At 31.4% G+C, this 19053-nt stretch overlaps 1 protein-coding gene across 2 annotated transcripts; it reads right to left on the bottom strand.

Moving 5' to 3' along the window:
- Positions 1–6826: 6826 nt before the first annotated feature.
- LOC134696730 (membrane progestin receptor alpha-B-like) lies at positions 6827–18330 on the bottom strand. Of its 2 annotated transcripts, none has more exons than XM_063558656.1 (2): positions 18225–18330; positions 6827–7986 (listed from the first exon to the last, which is right to left on the bottom strand). In XM_063558656.1, exon 2 carries the CDS (start codon positions 7965–7967, stop codon positions 6984–6986), a length of 984 nt encoding a protein of 327 aa, XP_063414726.1. In that variant the 5' UTR covers positions 7968–7986; positions 18225–18330; the 3' UTR covers positions 6827–6983. The 2 variants fall into 2 exon arrangements, with proteins under 2 accessions (XP_063414726.1, XP_063414725.1); XM_063558655.1 differs by lacking the exon at positions 18225–18330 and adding an exon at positions 12407–12741.
- Positions 18331–19053: the final 723 nt, after the last annotated feature.

Raw genomic sequence — 19053 nt, forward strand, 5'->3', positions numbered from 1 at the left:
CACTAGCAGCGAGGAGTAAACTGTTGGATTCCCTAGAAAGCTCTTGAATTTTTCAATAATTTGTAATTGCCATATCCTAAATGATGCATATGTAAATATCCAGAGTTAGAACATAATATTCATATTTTTCGGTAAAATAGCTTAATCTTATATTAATGATCTTTGGATTGGCGTAAGGGACCAGCACAAGAAAGTAAATAGAATTCGTCAAAACAAATTGATAGAAAAAGGAACAAATAAAGCGTTTTCAATCTTAATAATATACTAAATGTTTATGAAAATTATGACTGTAATATGTCATACGGACGCGGAAATCAGTATCATATGATTCTTTCAATCGGTACGACTGCAGCAGTATGACTGTCTTCCTGTGAACTATACGGAAAGTAATTATTGATCCTTAATGAGAATTTTTGTAAATTTTCAGTTTATATAAATTTTCAAATCAACTGTGCTTAATGTAAATTTGTTTGCAGCAGACTTAAGACGACTTCTGTTGTTTGGTTCAGGTGCCACGGTAAGAACACACGTAATGCGCACAAAAATTGATTTATAAATAAAAACAATATAAAGCTCCTCAAAGTTAAATGGTCTTCCCATAAGCAATTAATGTGTTATATATCTTGTAGCTAAAATTATATTGAAGTTTCGTGTCCCAATTACCATGATTACATAGTTATTGTGTTTAGACTGTTTACATCTTAATAAATACTGTTTTCTGTGAATTATCTATTATAATACTAAAATGACGAGGTTCAATTTGTCAGCCGTCATGGGGTAAAAACGACAAATCAAAGAATTCAACTTTATATATAGCTATATAATATAGGACAATGGTGTAGATTAAAAATTACACCACTCAAGATCCTTTTTTTATTGGTGTCATACCACCTATTACTCCCTCAAATTTAGAACGTGAAAGTAGGCCTACTCGGACAAAAAAATATTACATTTGATGTCATTGTTCACCTAAACTAACCAGCAAATTTGCAGAAATGAAACTTTTGTTGAAAGAGAAATATATCAAGACCATTTTGAGCCAAATTTTACCTGTCTATGAGTTTGCATTTAAAATTGAGGATTAATTCGCTCCATGGTATACTTATTAAAGATTTCCAGAAAACCAGGGGTTATTTTTAGTGGTACCTCCTTTCGGGAGCTCTCTTCTTTCTTATATGATTTTGAATGCATGTTGAAAATTGGCATGCAGAAAGGTGACACCTGTACAATTCAGGATATACCTAGTTTCTATGAAGTTAAACTTAAGGTAAAATATTTGGAAAGCTGTTAAAATTGCAAAATTTGGTTGAACAGATAGGGACTTTGAATTGGTGGTATGACACCTTATTTAATTAAAAAGTTCCGGGTCGAATCCGATTCCGATACCAATTTTAGTATATTTGCCTGTTACCTATTACCTTATCTGTACGTTTCGCATCTGACAGACGCACCACCAAACGGTGTATTTATGATTTTGCTATATACACGGGTCATAATCACAGGGTTGACACTACTAAATTCAATTATTGTCAAATTGTTCCCTATTGTAGTATTTAAATCAGCAAGACTTTCTAAGATAACAATACTAATACTAAAAATATGGACGTAAAAAAAGCGTATTTATATTTATATAGGTACAGTTTTCAATTTATTAGCTGGCAATGCCATGACGTAAAACATAAAACAGCGAATAAATGAATTCAACCTTATTTATAACTCATATAAGACAATGCTGTTGATTGAAATATTCCATTCCAGGACCTTATGTTTTCCAAATAATTAATATTATCAATAATTGATAAGTTCCAAGTCGACGGGTTCAAACAGAAAGATTTTGAAAGCAGAGAAAACTGTGTATCTTATAATCGGCATGACTTTATCCGATGACGATACCAAAACTAGAATAAGGCTTACGCATAGTTATATTTTCCTTTATTCGGTCACGGACACGCGATATCACGGGTATGTTCTAGTTCTTTTTAATTTTACCATCTATATTGTATACATTATAAAATTTATATCTTCTGGTCTATAAATTATTCTATATTCTAAAACAATCATACTTGCAGACAACCGTCAACATAGTCGGCTATCACCAAAACATATTTTCCGATCCCAACAAGAAAGGGAGGAGGTTATTCAATGTTTCGTGTCTTCTGCAAATAACATTAAAAAAACGGGGTTTGAGTTCCTCAGTCTTTAATTTTCTAAATTGTGTGTGTGTGAGTTTGGTTTTTTTTTATTTTGCCATGGCATTTTCAGTTTATTTATTTGAATATTCCTTTCGCCTCTCGTAAAACGAAAAGATAAGAATAACATTTGTATTCCTATTCGAAGGACAGTATAATTTTAAATTAAAGCAAACAAAATAGAATAAATGTATTTAGTAATATAAATAACTTTTATTAATAAATATCGAAGCAGACAATGCTTCTATAAGCACTATGACGGGAGTTAAGCTGATATTAGATTTAAAAGCATATATTAGTATTGAGGGGGGAAAGGAAAAATAAAAGTAACATCTACAATGTAGTAAAATGAAATAAAAACATAACATTAAACAATTGTCTAGCCCAAAAGATTAACCTGTTAGTAGCCTTTTTTGTGTCGGCGGCAAGTAAGACAGCAGTGCGGTATCTTAAATTCTGCTGCATCCAGGGGATGATACATAAAAAAAACTGGCATGCTAAACATATATGCTGTCTTTATCCTACATGTATTAATAATATAGGATGTAGTAGTATAGACGGTAACTTGTATGCAGTTGATTAGGACACTATACATTGTGCAAATCTTCTATAGGAACTTTGATGACCTTTTTTCATATCATCATCATCATCATCCGCTTGTGTTACAATATATTTTTTTCATTAAATAATAACGTTTTTCCCCTGTCTGTTAATGTTCGAAAGTATTTGAAAGATTGTGCACTTGACAAAGGATGCATAAATACATTTGACCTAATATACAGATTTGTAAGTTCATGTTTTGAAGAAGCTCTTTTTCGTCTGTTTTTAAACTAGTAAGATCGAAACCTTCACAGAGAAGAGGAATTCTAATATGACGTCCTTTCATGTATAACGCTTTGTTAATAAAGCCGTGTTCTAATGAGCACAAAAATATGCTTGACACATGCGCAAGGACTTACTGTTTATATTAACGTTATTTGCATCGGTATCCTTTAAAATATATACATTTATAGGCAGCTAACATAAACTTTTAATATATATTTACGAAACAACATATATTTATCCTGCTAGTAGTTTTTAAACTTATCAAATATGAAATGCAATGCACAGATTCCTCGAGGAGGAAACGGGAACAGCCAAACATTTTTATGGTAATTTTCTTCCGCTTCGACCTATAAAAATACTACATTTGTCCTATTAAAATCGAAATAATTCTAACGCTCAGTGTAAAATATCGACAAATATAATGCCTACCCATGTTAAAATGAGCATAGAGCATGACATGAAGGAATTATTTCTTAAATTTCCTCCAGTTCAGTCTTCTAATAAAGAAATTGTAGCAGTCTACATCACGCTCTTCGCCCATAAGGAGGTACATGTAACATCTAGACTCTACTGACCAGTGCTCGATAATTTAACATTGGTTTTTACTGTTTACCGACATAATCTTGCAAACTGATTCATGACCTTTTGTTTGATGATAGTTGACCTTATTTGAAATAAAAGGACCTGATTGGTTGTTTAATTCCTATCATGATGTCACCTTGGGGCATGCTTGATTCACATACTCAAATTATGCCAAATTTGAATACAAATTGATCAGTTCTCGATAATGCATTAAAAACCTCAGAATAAAAATGAAATAAAAACTATGATGTCCATTTGATAAAATGAACATTTTTCTGATAATTGACATTTAAAATTTCACTGAAATGGTAGTATATTCATAGAAATTCAGATATTCTAAAATTTATCAAAATGTTTATTGTTTGGAAAACAAAAACTCCATGTTCATAGGTCATTATTTCTTAGATTGTACACACGCATTACAGTACCATGGCTCATCAAAAATCTAAAATTCAACTGTATTTTCAAATCAGTCTAATCTATATCAAAAACGAGAAACGAGAAACGCTTATGAACCACATCAACATACGAAAACTACTGAACATCAGTATACTAACTTTGGACAGGTCCACACAATTGAAGCGGCATTAAACGTTTTAATAATACCAAACGTTCTCCCTTATCCGAACCAATAGTGTAACATCAAAACTTAGAAGGACACACTGTAAAATATCAATTGAAAGGACTTAACTCAATAAAAGAACACAGTAACACTAAGGAACATACATACAGCTGAAGACCGCCTCCGGGTGCGGGAATTTCTCGCTACATTGAAGACCCATGGGTGGCCTTCGGCTGTTGTCTGCTCTATAGTCGGATCGTTGTCGCTTTTACATATTCCCCATTTCATTTCACAATTTTATGTACACTGAACAAATAAATTTGATCTATGATAACATGTAAATACAAAGTTATAAAAGTACGGGATGAATAATTGAAAGTAAAAGTATTATAATCTACTACAAATGTATTAAAAAGTAGTACACCGCTGTTCGAAATTAATAAACCGATTGAGAAAAAAAACCGGGTTATAAACAAACTAAAACTGAGGGAAACACATCAAACAATAGAGGAGAACTATGACACAACAGAAGCACAATATTAAAACATAACACAAACAGAAACGAACTATAATATAACAATGGCCGTTTTCCAGACTTGGTACAGAACATAAAAGAAAAAAATATACCCCTGCGAAATGCTAAACAATTAAATAAAAACATCAACTTTGAAAAAAATTACGTCATATTTATATAAACAGGTTATTGAAAATAAATTTGTTTTTCAGCATATTTCCTCCTCTGTCTGTATAATCATCTGTTTAGTAATACGTTGTTTAATTTAAATATTTTGTTAGTTCGAAATTGGTTCTATTAAGACTTCTGAATATTGAACACTGTATATCACTACTTCCCAAGTGAATTTAATAAATCATCCGGAAGATATATTCCACTAGGTTTTTCCACAGAAAAATTGTTGATAGTGAACGAAAAGGTAAAACATGCTACACAGAAGAACAAGTGACCAGTATGCTGGAGTTTCTTATTGACAACATACTGTAGTTGTTGAATTTGGAGGTTAATTTTTTTAACAAAATGTTGGCATTCCTAGGGAGCGAACTGTCTGCATCATCTACTTGTCAATTTGTTCTTATTTTCAAGTCAGTCAGACACTTGACAAAAACAAGAAGACAAAAGAAGCTAATCATTTAATTGCACAATCAGATATACTGATGAAGTTCTTTTCATTAAGCATCTTAACATTTCTGATTCGGTTCTATTTACATCTTATATTTCCCTCGGAACTAGAAATCCAATAAATAACAGCCGCCTAAATTTTAGACATATACCTCGAATTTGAAATGACCGGTCATCTCACAACTATGATATATGACAGAGTAGACGATTGTAACTTTTTTTTCTCCTTAGTAGCAATAAACCAACTTAACCGTCATATGGGACATACATTTACCCAATTATTCGGTATTCAAGAGCTTGCAGCTGCTACACAGACTTTGTAATGTCACCAGTGTTTGTGCAAAAAGTTGATAAACCAGATTTATTTCTAAGCACGTCTCGTTCTTTTTGATAGGAAGATACCAAGACCTTGATGATAAATATTACGTATCAACTTTACAAATAATACATTATGGTCGTGCAGTATAGGTTCTTGGTACTAGCGTTGTTTATCGTTTTAGTTATGTTTATGGTTCTTTGTAGATAATTAACATTTTACTGTTTAGTCTATGTTAGATATATCCTTTTGGCGTGGTTTGGTACTTGTATATCCCGACACTATCTTTTGTGATATGGTAACTTTTTGTATTCTTGTCTTTCATTTTTGCATATGTACGTTATCTATTTGTCATTATCTTTTATGTTTGTTGACATATTTGTGTTTTATATACCAGTAGTGATTAAGATTATAACACAATGTTCACTGCTGTACCTTTTTTTCATGTTTTTTTTTCATTTTTTTTACCCTATTATGTCTGTTTTCTTTGTTCACACATTCTTGTCAATATACATGATATAATGGAATTGTATGCGACTGTTATGCAAGTGAAAGGTTTAGCTAGCTACAAAACTAGGTTTTATCTATCATTTTATACATATGAAAATGTTTGTACCAAGACAAACCTCTGATGTGATCGATTTTCTGATTTTGACATTTGTTTAAGGACTTCGATTTAATTTCTTTTTTATGTTTTGTAGTTTTGTTATTAATTTTTTTTTTTATATGAGAAATGTGGTGGACTAAATTCTGTTTTATACTAAAAACTTTCGAAAAGAATAACTTATTTTTGTGATAAAGAAGTGTCTGTGTATATAATGAATATATTTTTTAAAGATAATACGTTCCTAGCAAAGACAATTCCAACTTTATAGACATTTCTAACGTACTCTTCTATTGGGTAAAAGTCTTTACTTCTTAAAAAGACCCATACGACATTTTCATTAAATGCATACGACGATGGGAATTCTTGTCATTTCTGAAAGTGTTGCATAAAACTCTTTTTTGTTTTGTTTCAGATACCCTTTGTGTCTCGTTTGCAGCCAGTCGCGTGTGCCAGCAGTAGAACTAACGGTATTGTTAATGAAGAACACCTATAATTTGCTTTTTTTCATCAATCTTAGCAAGGTGTTGTTATCAGCAAGGATGCTTTTGAAGTAGTCTTAATTAATCAAATTGTGAACTTTTTTTTATAATTATATTATTTCAAGGCCATAGTTCAGTAAAAGTTAATATTTTTCTTTAACAGATATCAAATCAACAAATGTCATATAGAATCAAAGAATAAAAACAAACCTCTGACATTTTTGATTTGAGACAGTAAAAATTAATTCTCCGATTTAGAGACTGACTGAGAAAACAGCTCAATTGTGTTTATTTTTCTTTTTTTGAAGTTTGTACTGGAAAATATTTTCTAATGATAAATACACATATAAAAGTGATAATTCCCAAAGACATTGTTGATAATATAAAGAATGATGGCAAGGACGGATGTCCATATGGAGCGTTCCCTTTTGAAATTTCAAAGCGCACTGCGCGTATCTGTAATATCTGAGTCAGTGTTGCAAATATATGAAATATTTGGTGGCTTTGTCCAATAATGTCAAACATGCCCGGAAAAAACACTTCTGGCGAGTGGCAACTGTACGATAATCCGCCAAGTATAAAATATAAATAAATCCAATTATAGTTAGTAATGGAAGCTAAATATTCGGTGTTGCCATTAAGTGAAATCCAATACTTTCTTGCTACTGTTGCAGACATAAGAATTGCGTGCAATGAAAAAAACAAGCTAAGTAAGCCTTTCCTGGTCCTCTGGTGGTCTTTATGTCCAAAGCTTGTTTTCATAATACACATGAGAATAACGCCACCAAAAGAGAATATCAAATGGGCGACCAAGTACTCATTAACGATCATGTCATAAGTGTATGGATCTGAAAAGTAGTAGATGGCTATCAAACCGGAAGCATATGCGTACAGATACGCGCCTGTGTAATCAAACAGAAATAAGCTGTAATGTGCATCAATATTTTTGCTATGAAAAATATGTGCTATTACACTTATTGTTGTGGAATATATACAACAAACACTAAAAATTAATAATGTCCATGAGTGTTTGTCACGATAAAAGTCGCATTGGTCGGCATACTGGTAAATCATACTTAAATGTATGACTATGGCTATCAAATGCGTCCATATATTAAAGGTTTCGTTGTGAAATTGGCAGATGCTTCTCGCATAATAACTCCACGGCTGATTTATCTGACGGTAACCGAAAACGATTCCCCGATTCTGCAGTAGAGCAGGCATTTTAGATGCAATGAGTGTGTTGGGTGGATTCCAAACCATTTTGATCATTTCTCAACCAAACGCAAACCTATAAGATAAAACGATAAAACATATTGATATAGTATTCCACTATCATATATGAATACATTGAGCAATAAAAAAACCACGAGTACAGAACATTAAAATAACACTCTATTAATTCCCTGTGTTTGAACGGATTGTTGGATTAACCCTCGCAGGCACACTATGTCCTAAACACTTGCAGTCAACAAAAAACTAATTAATAGGATTAATCCTCCTTTCACTCTTTATGCAAGGAATGAATGTATAGTTTTTCTGTCTATGAATAAATAACATAAAAATGTGGTGCACACTGAATAACTCGCGTAGCGGGTTATTTTAAAGCGTGCACCACATTTTTTATGTTATATCGAATAGACAGAAAAAATATTACATTCATTTCATAGAATTTAATTCTAAATTCCATTTTAAATCGGAATAAACCGTGAAAAACGTTAATGATGGTCATTGTCACATGACCAAATTATGTCTATGAGCTTATAAACAAAACAACTTCAGCAAATCAGAAGACGCTTTACATCCAAAATTAAATTAATAAGAAAATAACAACAACAGAAACTACCTAGCCTATATTTCCCCCATGAATGATCTTTTATCACTTAGTAAAAATTTGTTTACGACATAACATAAATAGATTAGTTCTACAGAGATGTCTTGTTATCTACATCTTTTGGTATGTTTTATGTGGTGCCATGGCCAAATTTACATCAATTAGCATAGTAATTAACAGACGTTTGATAACCGTTATGTAATCATTGTTTAATAGTTGTACACGTATTGTTTTTAAAATCTTAATACGTTAATCGCTTATTTAGTTTTAATACACTTAACTTGATATAAGGAAAAACCAGTACCGAGTCAGGAATATCACTGTTGATTACCATTCGTTTCATGTGTTTGAGACTTTACAAGGGAAGATTTGAATTTTTCGTAGGTTTACTTTTTATCGGTCCATTATTTTCTTTTCCTGCAGTAAGAGAAATGATGCAATTTTATTTAATTTTTTATTGGGGGGGGGGGGTCTTATGCTAGACACGTGCAACTGCATCTGCCTTTGAAACAATCCCCATACGTCAAAATATAAGGAAGTTATTCTTGATAAGGTTATCGAGATATGGATGCTAAGTCAAATCTGAACTTAGGGAAGTTGTGATAATATTTAGAAACCGGCACTATTAAAAACAATGTTAACAATGCTCAAGTGTAAACTTAATCCTTTTTTTTTGTTAGTTGATGCAAGCATACGATTTCTTTTTTAAAAACTGAAAAAAAATATATTTAAAAGAATAAATATATTTTTTCTGAATACTTTAGTTATGAGCTATAAGCACCAAATAGTTCGTGTATTATCACATGTGTTATGAGTAGGTTTAAAACAACACTTTGAAGCATTTTTATATTATCTGTATGGGTATGTGTGTGGTGAAAGATGCATCATGTTATAAAAGGGTTTATTTGTCCTATTCCTGTCTTGTAAAACATAGGTTGCCGTTTGTAATAAATCCATGTTGGAAGTTTCATTAATCTATGCCAAGATTTATTAGAGTCTAAATAAAGTCAACAATAGTATACCACTGTTTTATATTCATAAATTGATAAAGCATGTTCTGTATCAATCTGGCACAGTCGAAGAATAGGATAAAAGAGGGACGAAAGATACCAAAGGGACAGTCAAACTCATAAATCTAAAACAAACTGACATCGCCATGGCTAAAAATGAAAAGACAAACAGATAAACAATAGTACATATTACACAACATAGAAAACTAAAGAATAAACAACACGAACCCCACCAAAAACTAGGGGTGATCTCAGGTGCTCCGGGAGGGTAAGCAGATCCTGCTCCACATGTGGCACCCGTCGTGTTGCTTATGTGATAACAAATCCGGTAAATAGTCTTATTTGGTAGGTAACAGTTCACAACGATTGTAACAAGAGTCAAGCACAATGTTATAAGTATGTATAATATATGATGCTGAATCTGCATACTCAACTCATGTCATGTTGTTATCCTTGAGTTTCTGTTTAGATCACTAGCCTTTGGTTATTTCAAAGCCCGTTCGGTTGTGGTGATGATGCTTTCACTCTGTGAAGAGTTTGATAATTCTTAACTGAAAAGCTTTATGCTGTTTCTCATAAGTCGAAGATGTTTGGGTGTGGATAATATACATGTGTCTTTAGATGATGATATTATATCTCAAACTCTAAAGTGGTCTGCTTGTTTCTATTTCATCTAATGCTCTTAACCAAACATCATCCACATGCTATAGTGTTACAATAATGTCATGTTGTTATCCTGGAATCACCAAGCCTGTTTTTCTTTTCAATATTCTTTCGTTTGTGTTCATTACGTTTACACACTTGCTTAGTATTGAATTGATCTAAACACCAAGGTGCTTGCAGTTTCTGCAGAAGTATGATGTCATCCTTCTAACGCCAAACATCATCTACATGCTTCAGAGGGACCAATATTGTACGTTGAACCGATAAATTGATTTCATTCTTGTTCTTGTAGTGGGTAATGCGTACACAGATGGGTAGATGGCTCCGTCGCAAAAGAATGTAATGTACAACCTCACCTTTGTATTATGTATAAATGTTGATAAATGTGTGACCGATATATTATTGGTAACAAAACGGAATATCTAACTGTGAATTGCCTTACTTGCACATGTTCTTGTGTAAGATGGATTTCCAAAGTAAATAAGGGACACCAAATGTTATCACAAAATTCAATAATGGTCTACTATTTAGATAACAGTTTTAATTTGAACTATGTTTGTTATATGTTTAATTTAATTTGATTTTTTTCTGTATTAAGCTTTTTCTCCGTCATTGTTTGAAATGTTCAGGGTTTTTTTCCTTTTATATAAATTCGAAGTAAATTTCTATATTTTTTTTTTTATCTTCTTTTTTCTATTACAGTTTTTGCAATGCATCTCAGGTTTTTTTCCTTATTACATGTGTATCATAATTCTTCATAAATAAATGAAAAGTGTGTTTTTGATTTTACTAATTTACCTGTATATCAATAGACCACTTTCGATTTCATCCGTCACCGGAGAAAAATCGTCAATTATACGCGCCTTTATGACGTCATTTACAAGATAGAGGGGGTCGCCTGTATTCCTGCACTATTTACGTTCATCAAGCGTCTTAGTGATCGTCACTCTGCAGGATAAACTAGAAATAACGGTTGTTCTGTAGGTACTTAATGACAATTTCCTAATGACAGCAATGCTGATTGTCAATTTTGAGAATTCAATTTGCCGAATAATTCGTACAATATAGAATAATAGTTTTCCGACCACTCATTCAACATTAGAATGGAAGTGAGGACGCCCTTAAACGCACAAAAGACGTTCACTAAAACCAGATTTTTTGACGGAAATGCATCGAACTCGAAAGTTGTCTATTAAAGTACATTGCAGAAACAACAAATCACCTTATAACAAATATTATATTTAAATAACGTGTTTATAAAACTTGACATTATGCATTTAATCATTGTTTTGTGAATATATAAATACTATTTATAAATATTAAGTATTTGAATAAAGACGAAGAACATTAAAAGTGTGAGGGGTATAAGTCGTGCATTTGCCACGAATAGGGAAGAATTCAAGTCTTTTTAAGTTTCAATTATAAAATCGTGCATCTGCCACGAACCGTTCTAAGGAATGCTTTTTTCTTAAAGCCACACTATGGCAAATAATCTAATATTGTGCATATTGTTTGTGTTGATGAAATTTCTAAATTTGAGTCCCTTAGGACATGTTTACGTATGCCTTTAATCCGTCAAGTCCCGACACACACACACACGACTCAAACCCTGTTAGATTATTTCATTGAATCCTATATTAAGCATTTGAACTTTTTTCATACAGAATCAAGAGTGACTTTCACTATATTATTGTGAAAAAAATAACTATAAAATTTATTTCTACTGAATATGACTGTTATTGTTTTAAATTTTAAGGACATGGTTTACCAAATCTAGTAATCTTTTTTGAAAATGGGAATATGTGTGATAAAAAATAAAATCAAATTAACAGAAGTTAAAACGAAAATGGCTGGACTTTACAAATTATTGTATATTATCGGTTTTTAAGATGAAATTTCCATAAAATAATCTTTCCGTATTGGCTTAATCTCCTATATCACCACAATGCCATCACTTTGGCTTAGATACTTTGTTGGACATATAGAAGAAGTGGAAGACAGGTAAGTTGTCCCTGTAGGTGTATGGATACTCTTAAGATTTTGACTAGTATCTTTTGGAAATAATAACCGACACAATGTGCGTAATTGAACACCTACAAACGCCTGTGTATACATTTAACGTGTAATATGTGTACATTATATTTGTGTACAGGAACAGTTACATCCTATACCACCCATTAATGTAAACTTACAAATGTACTTACATGTACCAGTATCGTAAAAGTATCTGTTTAACTGTTAGAGGTGTCGTCTGTCAACTTATTATGTAAAACCATTAAAAATGTCATTGTTACAAAAACAATTCAAGTTTAAATTCCGTTACATGAACCCGGACGCGAATTATACAATTTTTCAACAGATCGTCAATCCACACTGTATGTAAGGTTAACTTCTTAACTGTGGTTAACCTGAATACTTCATTTAGAAGATTTTATAGAATGATATACCTGGCTACATATTATAATATATATAACCGGTAATATTTGAAACACACTTTACTATACACATTAGTAATGTTGTGATAGCTAACATCATTTGATTTAAATGTCACTGGTGTAATGCACCTCAAGCGAGAAAATATGTATACGTACAAGCAAAGATATGGTTCAATCTTGCATAAATTATCAAGAAATTTGTTCGTAAATATATTGATGAACTATTAGTTTGTTATAAAAATATATATATATATATATTTTTTTCACATATGTACCAAGTTTACAGCATTTACAATTCATATGAAATAATGTTCATCAATGTTGAAAAATATTTAACCACTTCGAATAGATATAAAATTGTAAATACAGAACATTTCTTCATTATACAATTTTGTTATCGTTTATTAAACATACTTAAACCTTGACTTATAAAATCTATGGTTTTGGATTTTTTCTATTATCAACAGGAGCCATATTATTTAATCAAGTATAAAGATAACGAATCAAATTTTCAAAAAAAAAAGATGATTCCGATTTTGTTATATGATAGTCAATTGAAACATAGAATAAATATATGTAATATATGGATGAAGTATATCTAATTATACAACAAGGTCTAAGGATAAAGCCAGAAGAGCGATTCCGTTAACATAATTATATGGATTTCCGATGTGCATGGAACAAATTATCCATAAGATCATGAACATTGCATGCGTTAAGAGTTAATGGGATTAATTTATGTACTTAGAATGAATATTTTTATTGGTCTGAAAACAAATGATAAACTATTCAGTGCAGCGATATTATTATCTCACCTACATTTTGCTTATACATGTGAAATGATTGGCATTTGTTGGGTTGTTTTTTATAATCAGTTTATTAAAAATGCAGAACATTGGCGTATATATATTTCAAAATTAAGAAATATTTCAAGATTGAATAAAGAATAGAAATGGTGAATATATCTTGGAAACAACAATCTAACAAAGAGCATAACACATCACAATGCTACTAATCAAAACAGATAAACGCCAAAAAATATTGATTATTCCGAAAAAGAAAAACTAACATTAATTTTCACAGTCTCACTCATACAGCTCACGAACGTCAGTCGGCATAACAATCCCCATCTACAATGGGTTTTGGAGTGACTGTTGACGCGGGAATTTACGCAATAAACAAACGTTTACTGTACAGCGTGTTGGATTGGTTTCTGTCATCTGAAGTGGTAAGTCGACCCATCTAAAGTAAACCCTCATTGACGATAGAGGGCAAAGGAAAGCTGACCTATCACGTATGTTCAGCTGTTATAAATGAGACGTCACCTGAAGTAATGATACACGAAAACCATATTATAATATAATGTAATGCACGCCGTCATTTGATTTTCAAAACTTAAACCTATATTTATTTATTAGAAGTATTATAACATAAAGAAACCGTTTGAACAGCGAAGTCGATATGGTAATAAATTTAGTTACAAACTTAAAGATTTCGGGAATTATAAAAAAAAGATCGCAAATAGTACGTGATCGTAAAGTATAACTTTCGGTTTTGAATTCCTGTCTAACCACGAGGGGAAGACCTGGCGGAATTTTCCCTGTTTATTTCTTTCCTAGTTTTATCTGTTCAGTTGTCCTTATCAGTATAATGTTATTAATTTGCTGCAGGATACAAGTATCAGCGTAATTGAAGTAGAACATGTAAAATATCAAGTATGATTGTAAAGTCTGTTAATGATGTTCACATTCGTCAGTATGTCCTGATAAGGCTACTGTTCGAATTTAAATTAATGTCCATACCTCCTTGTTTATATAAACGGTTATTGAGTTAATGCAGAAAACATGTATCAGCGGGATTGAAGTAGAACATGTACGAATGTTAAGTATGACTGTATTACAATATGTAAAGTATTTTAATTATGTTCACATTCTTCATGGTACTATTCGAATCCAAAGTGTGGTTCATTCTTTCTTGTTTACATAAAAGATTATTAATTTGATGCAGGATACATATGTCAGTGGGATTGAAGGAATACATGTACTAATGTCACATATGATGTATAACAAAACGTTAATTTGGTTATTTTAACAAATAATTTGAGAATGAAAAAGGCGAATGTGTCAAAAAGACAACAACCCGATCAAAAATCATAAACACCACAGGCCGTCAATGGGTCTTCAACATACCGCACCTCTAGATAATAACTTAGTTGTAACATTCTTTGTCTGTATAAGTGCAGTATACATCAACGTAATTTATAAACATAATGTACGAAAGTTACATACGAATATAAAACAAAATGGAGGGTCTTTAACCGAAAATCCCATTTGTCACTATGTAATAATTGGAATAATGTGTTACATTTCTCGTTCCTAAGCAACAAAACAAATTTATGTTTTTAATTCATTGTTCATCATATTCCCATCTTCTTTCATTCGTACGGTCATAAGTACTCTGTAGTTTTCTGTCAATATTCTTCCGCCATATTATGCTTTTCAATGAGGGTTCACAATTCATTTCTATATAGTTACACTGTTCATATGAATTCTTCTGTATTACACACATCTTTCATATATAGTTAATTCACAAGGTAGTCCTTCCACTAGATAGTTTTGTCAGTTATGAAATGGTTAAAAAAATACAAATCCACTACTACGTTGTCGCTTTATTTAGCCTTTGGTACATATTTTCAATAGACTTTGAATTTTGGTCTTTAGTTTGCTTTGTCCTTGATCAATGGGTGCAGAGGGAGATATCTCTTTGAATTTAGTCACACACATTCAAACCATCAAAATTGACAACATATAGTTCCAATTATTCGTGCGTGGCATAAGAAACCAAAGCTACAAATTTCTATTTTGCTAACCAAGATGTGTTTCTATTATGAATACAATTATACATTATCACCGTTTCAATGACGATCGCAAGTAACTCAATTGAATAGCCTTTCCTTAATTTAGAAATCCTATCTCTTTTTTTTCGATTTTATTTGAGAGTGTCTTTAGCTTTATTCATGGACTTTAGTTCACTTATTTATTCAAGTCCTAAAACACCTAGTTAGCAATTTCTATGTATGCATCAATACGTTCTCTGAAATACCCAATTATTTGTTTTTCTGGGCCTTTTATAGTTGACCATTGGCTTTGAAGACCGTACGGTGACCTATATTTATGAATTTGTGTGTCATTTGGCCTCTTGTGGAGAGTCGTCTCAATGGCACTCATACCACATCTTTTTTTATATTCATATATAAGTAAGACTAATAATTTGTACATATTTGATTCCTGAAATTGGTCCGGTCTTTTGTTATACTTTTTTTTTCAATTCTTACCCAAGCTCAGTTTTTGATTTCATAACCGTCTCACCAACCCGACATATTGCAACTGGAAATTTTCTAATATTAATGTTGTCAAGTATCAGAGTTTAGATTGTCTTAAAAACCATTAACTGAGAAACAAACTATATATTTACAGATTTCTCTAGTTCTTACACAATTTATTCCTTTTTTGACCTGCTGATTACTTTTATTTCATCAACGTGTGGTTCTAAAGTGTTTTGCTTTTCTCTGAAATTCTTATAGGGATTTTATGAAAAAAGGCGATCATGCCTGATGACCTTACAAAAAATTACACATCCTTTTGCAGATTGTTTGATAAAACGGATTAAGATTGTCTGTTTATTATCTAAAAAATAGAAAAACAGATTTGACCACCAAATCTCGTGCACTATAATATTTATTTACTCTCGACAGTTGAATTTTAAATATACTAAAACGCTTGAAGTACTTCAAGTGCATTTTAACTTTGTTAATCTGAACGTCTCGAGTGGATAAATATTTTATCAAACGCGATGCAGTGGTAGAACCTAAATTCAACAGAATTGTTTCAAATTTTATCCATTTGATAAATGCATGTCGACCAGTAAATAAAATATGGTGAAACCAGTGATACGTATCCAGTATACACGTCTTTTCATTAGTCAATTGTTTGAGCAAATGATATTTAGGGGTATTCTCAATTCAACTACTTACAATTAAAAAAACAATTGAATAGCAAGTCACGGTAAATACATATCACCTGCAAGGCTGCAAATCTTTGAGTTTTAATCAATGATTGTTTCATCAGTGACAAATGATAAGCTAAAGTGTACGTGATTATCACTTTCTCCATGATTTAGTGCGATCATTAGCCTCAACATTTAAAACAAACATGAAATACGGAAAAGTTCTCAACAATTCGTAAAGTGTCATCTTCTAAGTTTTATAACAAATATACAAATTCAATATCGGAATCTCACACCACATGTGTAGTGTAATAGAATTTATAAAGCGAATAATATATAACAAATATATATGATTTCAGCATAATAATGATTCTCGGCTTTCTCTCAATGAGGTGTTTGTGTTTAATTCTGTAACTATTCGTTTCTTATTCCTTAATCTCAACACTTTTAAAAGAAATGTTATCAAAATGCATCTTTTTAATATGGAAATTTGATTAAGCCCTCTCTGGTTTTGTTCATGACACTTTTTTTACTTTTGGCATGAACAACAAAATGTTAAAAAAATATTATTTAAACTATGTTGATAAACCTCACCCGTATTTAGTCTATACTCCATCTAATTAAAAGGGAAACCAGTACTAATAAAACAGTTATATGTGGTTTTAGTACTTTATCATTCTGTTTTAAAATTAAAGCCAATAGTATCATGACCAACTTCCAACGGAGCTTGTTTGTGTTATCCATGCCCACTGCAATTATATATTTCAGAATTTATATTGTAAATACATACACTGCAGTTATTCATAGATAAATAAAAAAAATATATTGTACCCTTACATCAAATCATAGCGCTACTAGTTTGATTGCCTTGGATACAGAAAAGGCCAACCTAATGATGTGAAAATGTAATAGTACCGTTTTCCCTTAACTGTTGCTATTCCGCAGACTGTCGACGGTCATATAACCCGACATAAACATGAACTTAAATATAATTAGATAACAAACTCGTTCAACTCGTTTATTTTACTAAGTCTGTTTGTTTTCCCGTCATCAGTTAAAACTATGTCTTAATAATCGTGTTTACATGTATTAGAATGGTTTACCCTTTATTTCACTTCCAATATTGACGTTCTTTGATTATGAATTTAATGAGATTAAATTATTCACTTGTAAGTAGATTAATCATAAGCGATTTTTCTTTGCTCATTTTAACCAAACTTAGATAAACTAGCTGTTTAAAGTGTCTATTCATTTCAGTATTTCACTTTCCTATATGATATAACAAAATTAAATCATATCTAAATGTTTTCTATACATTGTTGCTATTTAAATGACAGCATCTCACAATAACCTGAAACTATCATTTAAAAAAAATGTATTCATAATTCCTCAATTGGTATATACCTTAAAAACATAATACAAACTTTCAGCGGTTATTGGGCGAATCATATAATGTAAACAAATGTAAGATCTTAAACCTTTTTATACATTAGCAAACTTCCCTCGAAAAGATTTTCTTCTTTTTGCGCTGAGATAGAAAAAAATTAATCGACATTTAAAAGAAAAAAAATTAAATTCTTACGTTTTAGAATCCTTTGCGTTGTATAAGCTTAAGTGATGGTTGATTCTGGTCAATGCAAAAATTTACGACGCATAGTGAATAGAGGTCGATTTAGGAATTATATGAATATTCTATTATTTTGTGTCCGTAGGATTAATACTCGTGTTAGATGACCTTTTTGTTTCCGTGTTTCGGACAAAGTTATCATTAACCCTCAGGATACATGTTATAGTTGTACTAAAATACTATTCACTTAAATTTGTTTATGGTCATTTATGTGATTGTTTTAAGCACCATACGATCATTTTTTCAAACGGTATCTCAATACTGTCTAAAAAGTAAAATCACAAAAATACTGATGTCAGAGGAAAATCCAATCGGAAATTTCATAATCACATGACAAAATCAAATGACAAAACACATAAAAAACGAATGAACAAAACCTGTCATATCCCTGACTTGTTACAGGCATTTTCAAATGTAGAAAATGCAGGGTTAAACCTGGTTTTATAGCGCTAACCCTCTCACTTAGGTGACATTCTCGGCAAATTCCTATATATTTAGAATGATGCGTGACCTAAACAGACATCAATTATATATAGTAAAGTCATTGTAAAAAAAACATTTTAATCATTAACACATTAGTCGTTTTACTATAAGATAATGTTCTACCCCACACTTTGTCATATTTGTACAAATCAAAAACTTTTTCACGAATACTGCCTTTGTAGGATTGACGTGAGCAAGATATAAAGACCTTAATGTTTGTGTCATTTTGGTCTTTTGTGGATAGTTGTCTCATTGGCAATCATACCAGATCTTCTTTTTTATACTTGTTAATAAATATTCC

The sequence above is a fragment of the Mytilus trossulus genome, chromosome 14, assembly GCF_036588685.1.
Source record: "Mytilus trossulus isolate FHL-02 chromosome 14, PNRI_Mtr1.1.1.hap1, whole genome shotgun sequence".
In the NCBI taxonomy this organism is placed as follows: Eukaryota; Metazoa; Mollusca; class Bivalvia; order Mytilida; family Mytilidae; genus Mytilus; species Mytilus trossulus.

What these genes read in the sequence shown, in the direction of transcription:
- LOC134696730 (XM_063558656.1), bottom strand. Translation starts at nt 7,967, where the DNA reads ATGATCAAAATGGTTTGGAATCCACCCAACACACTCATTGCATCTAAA.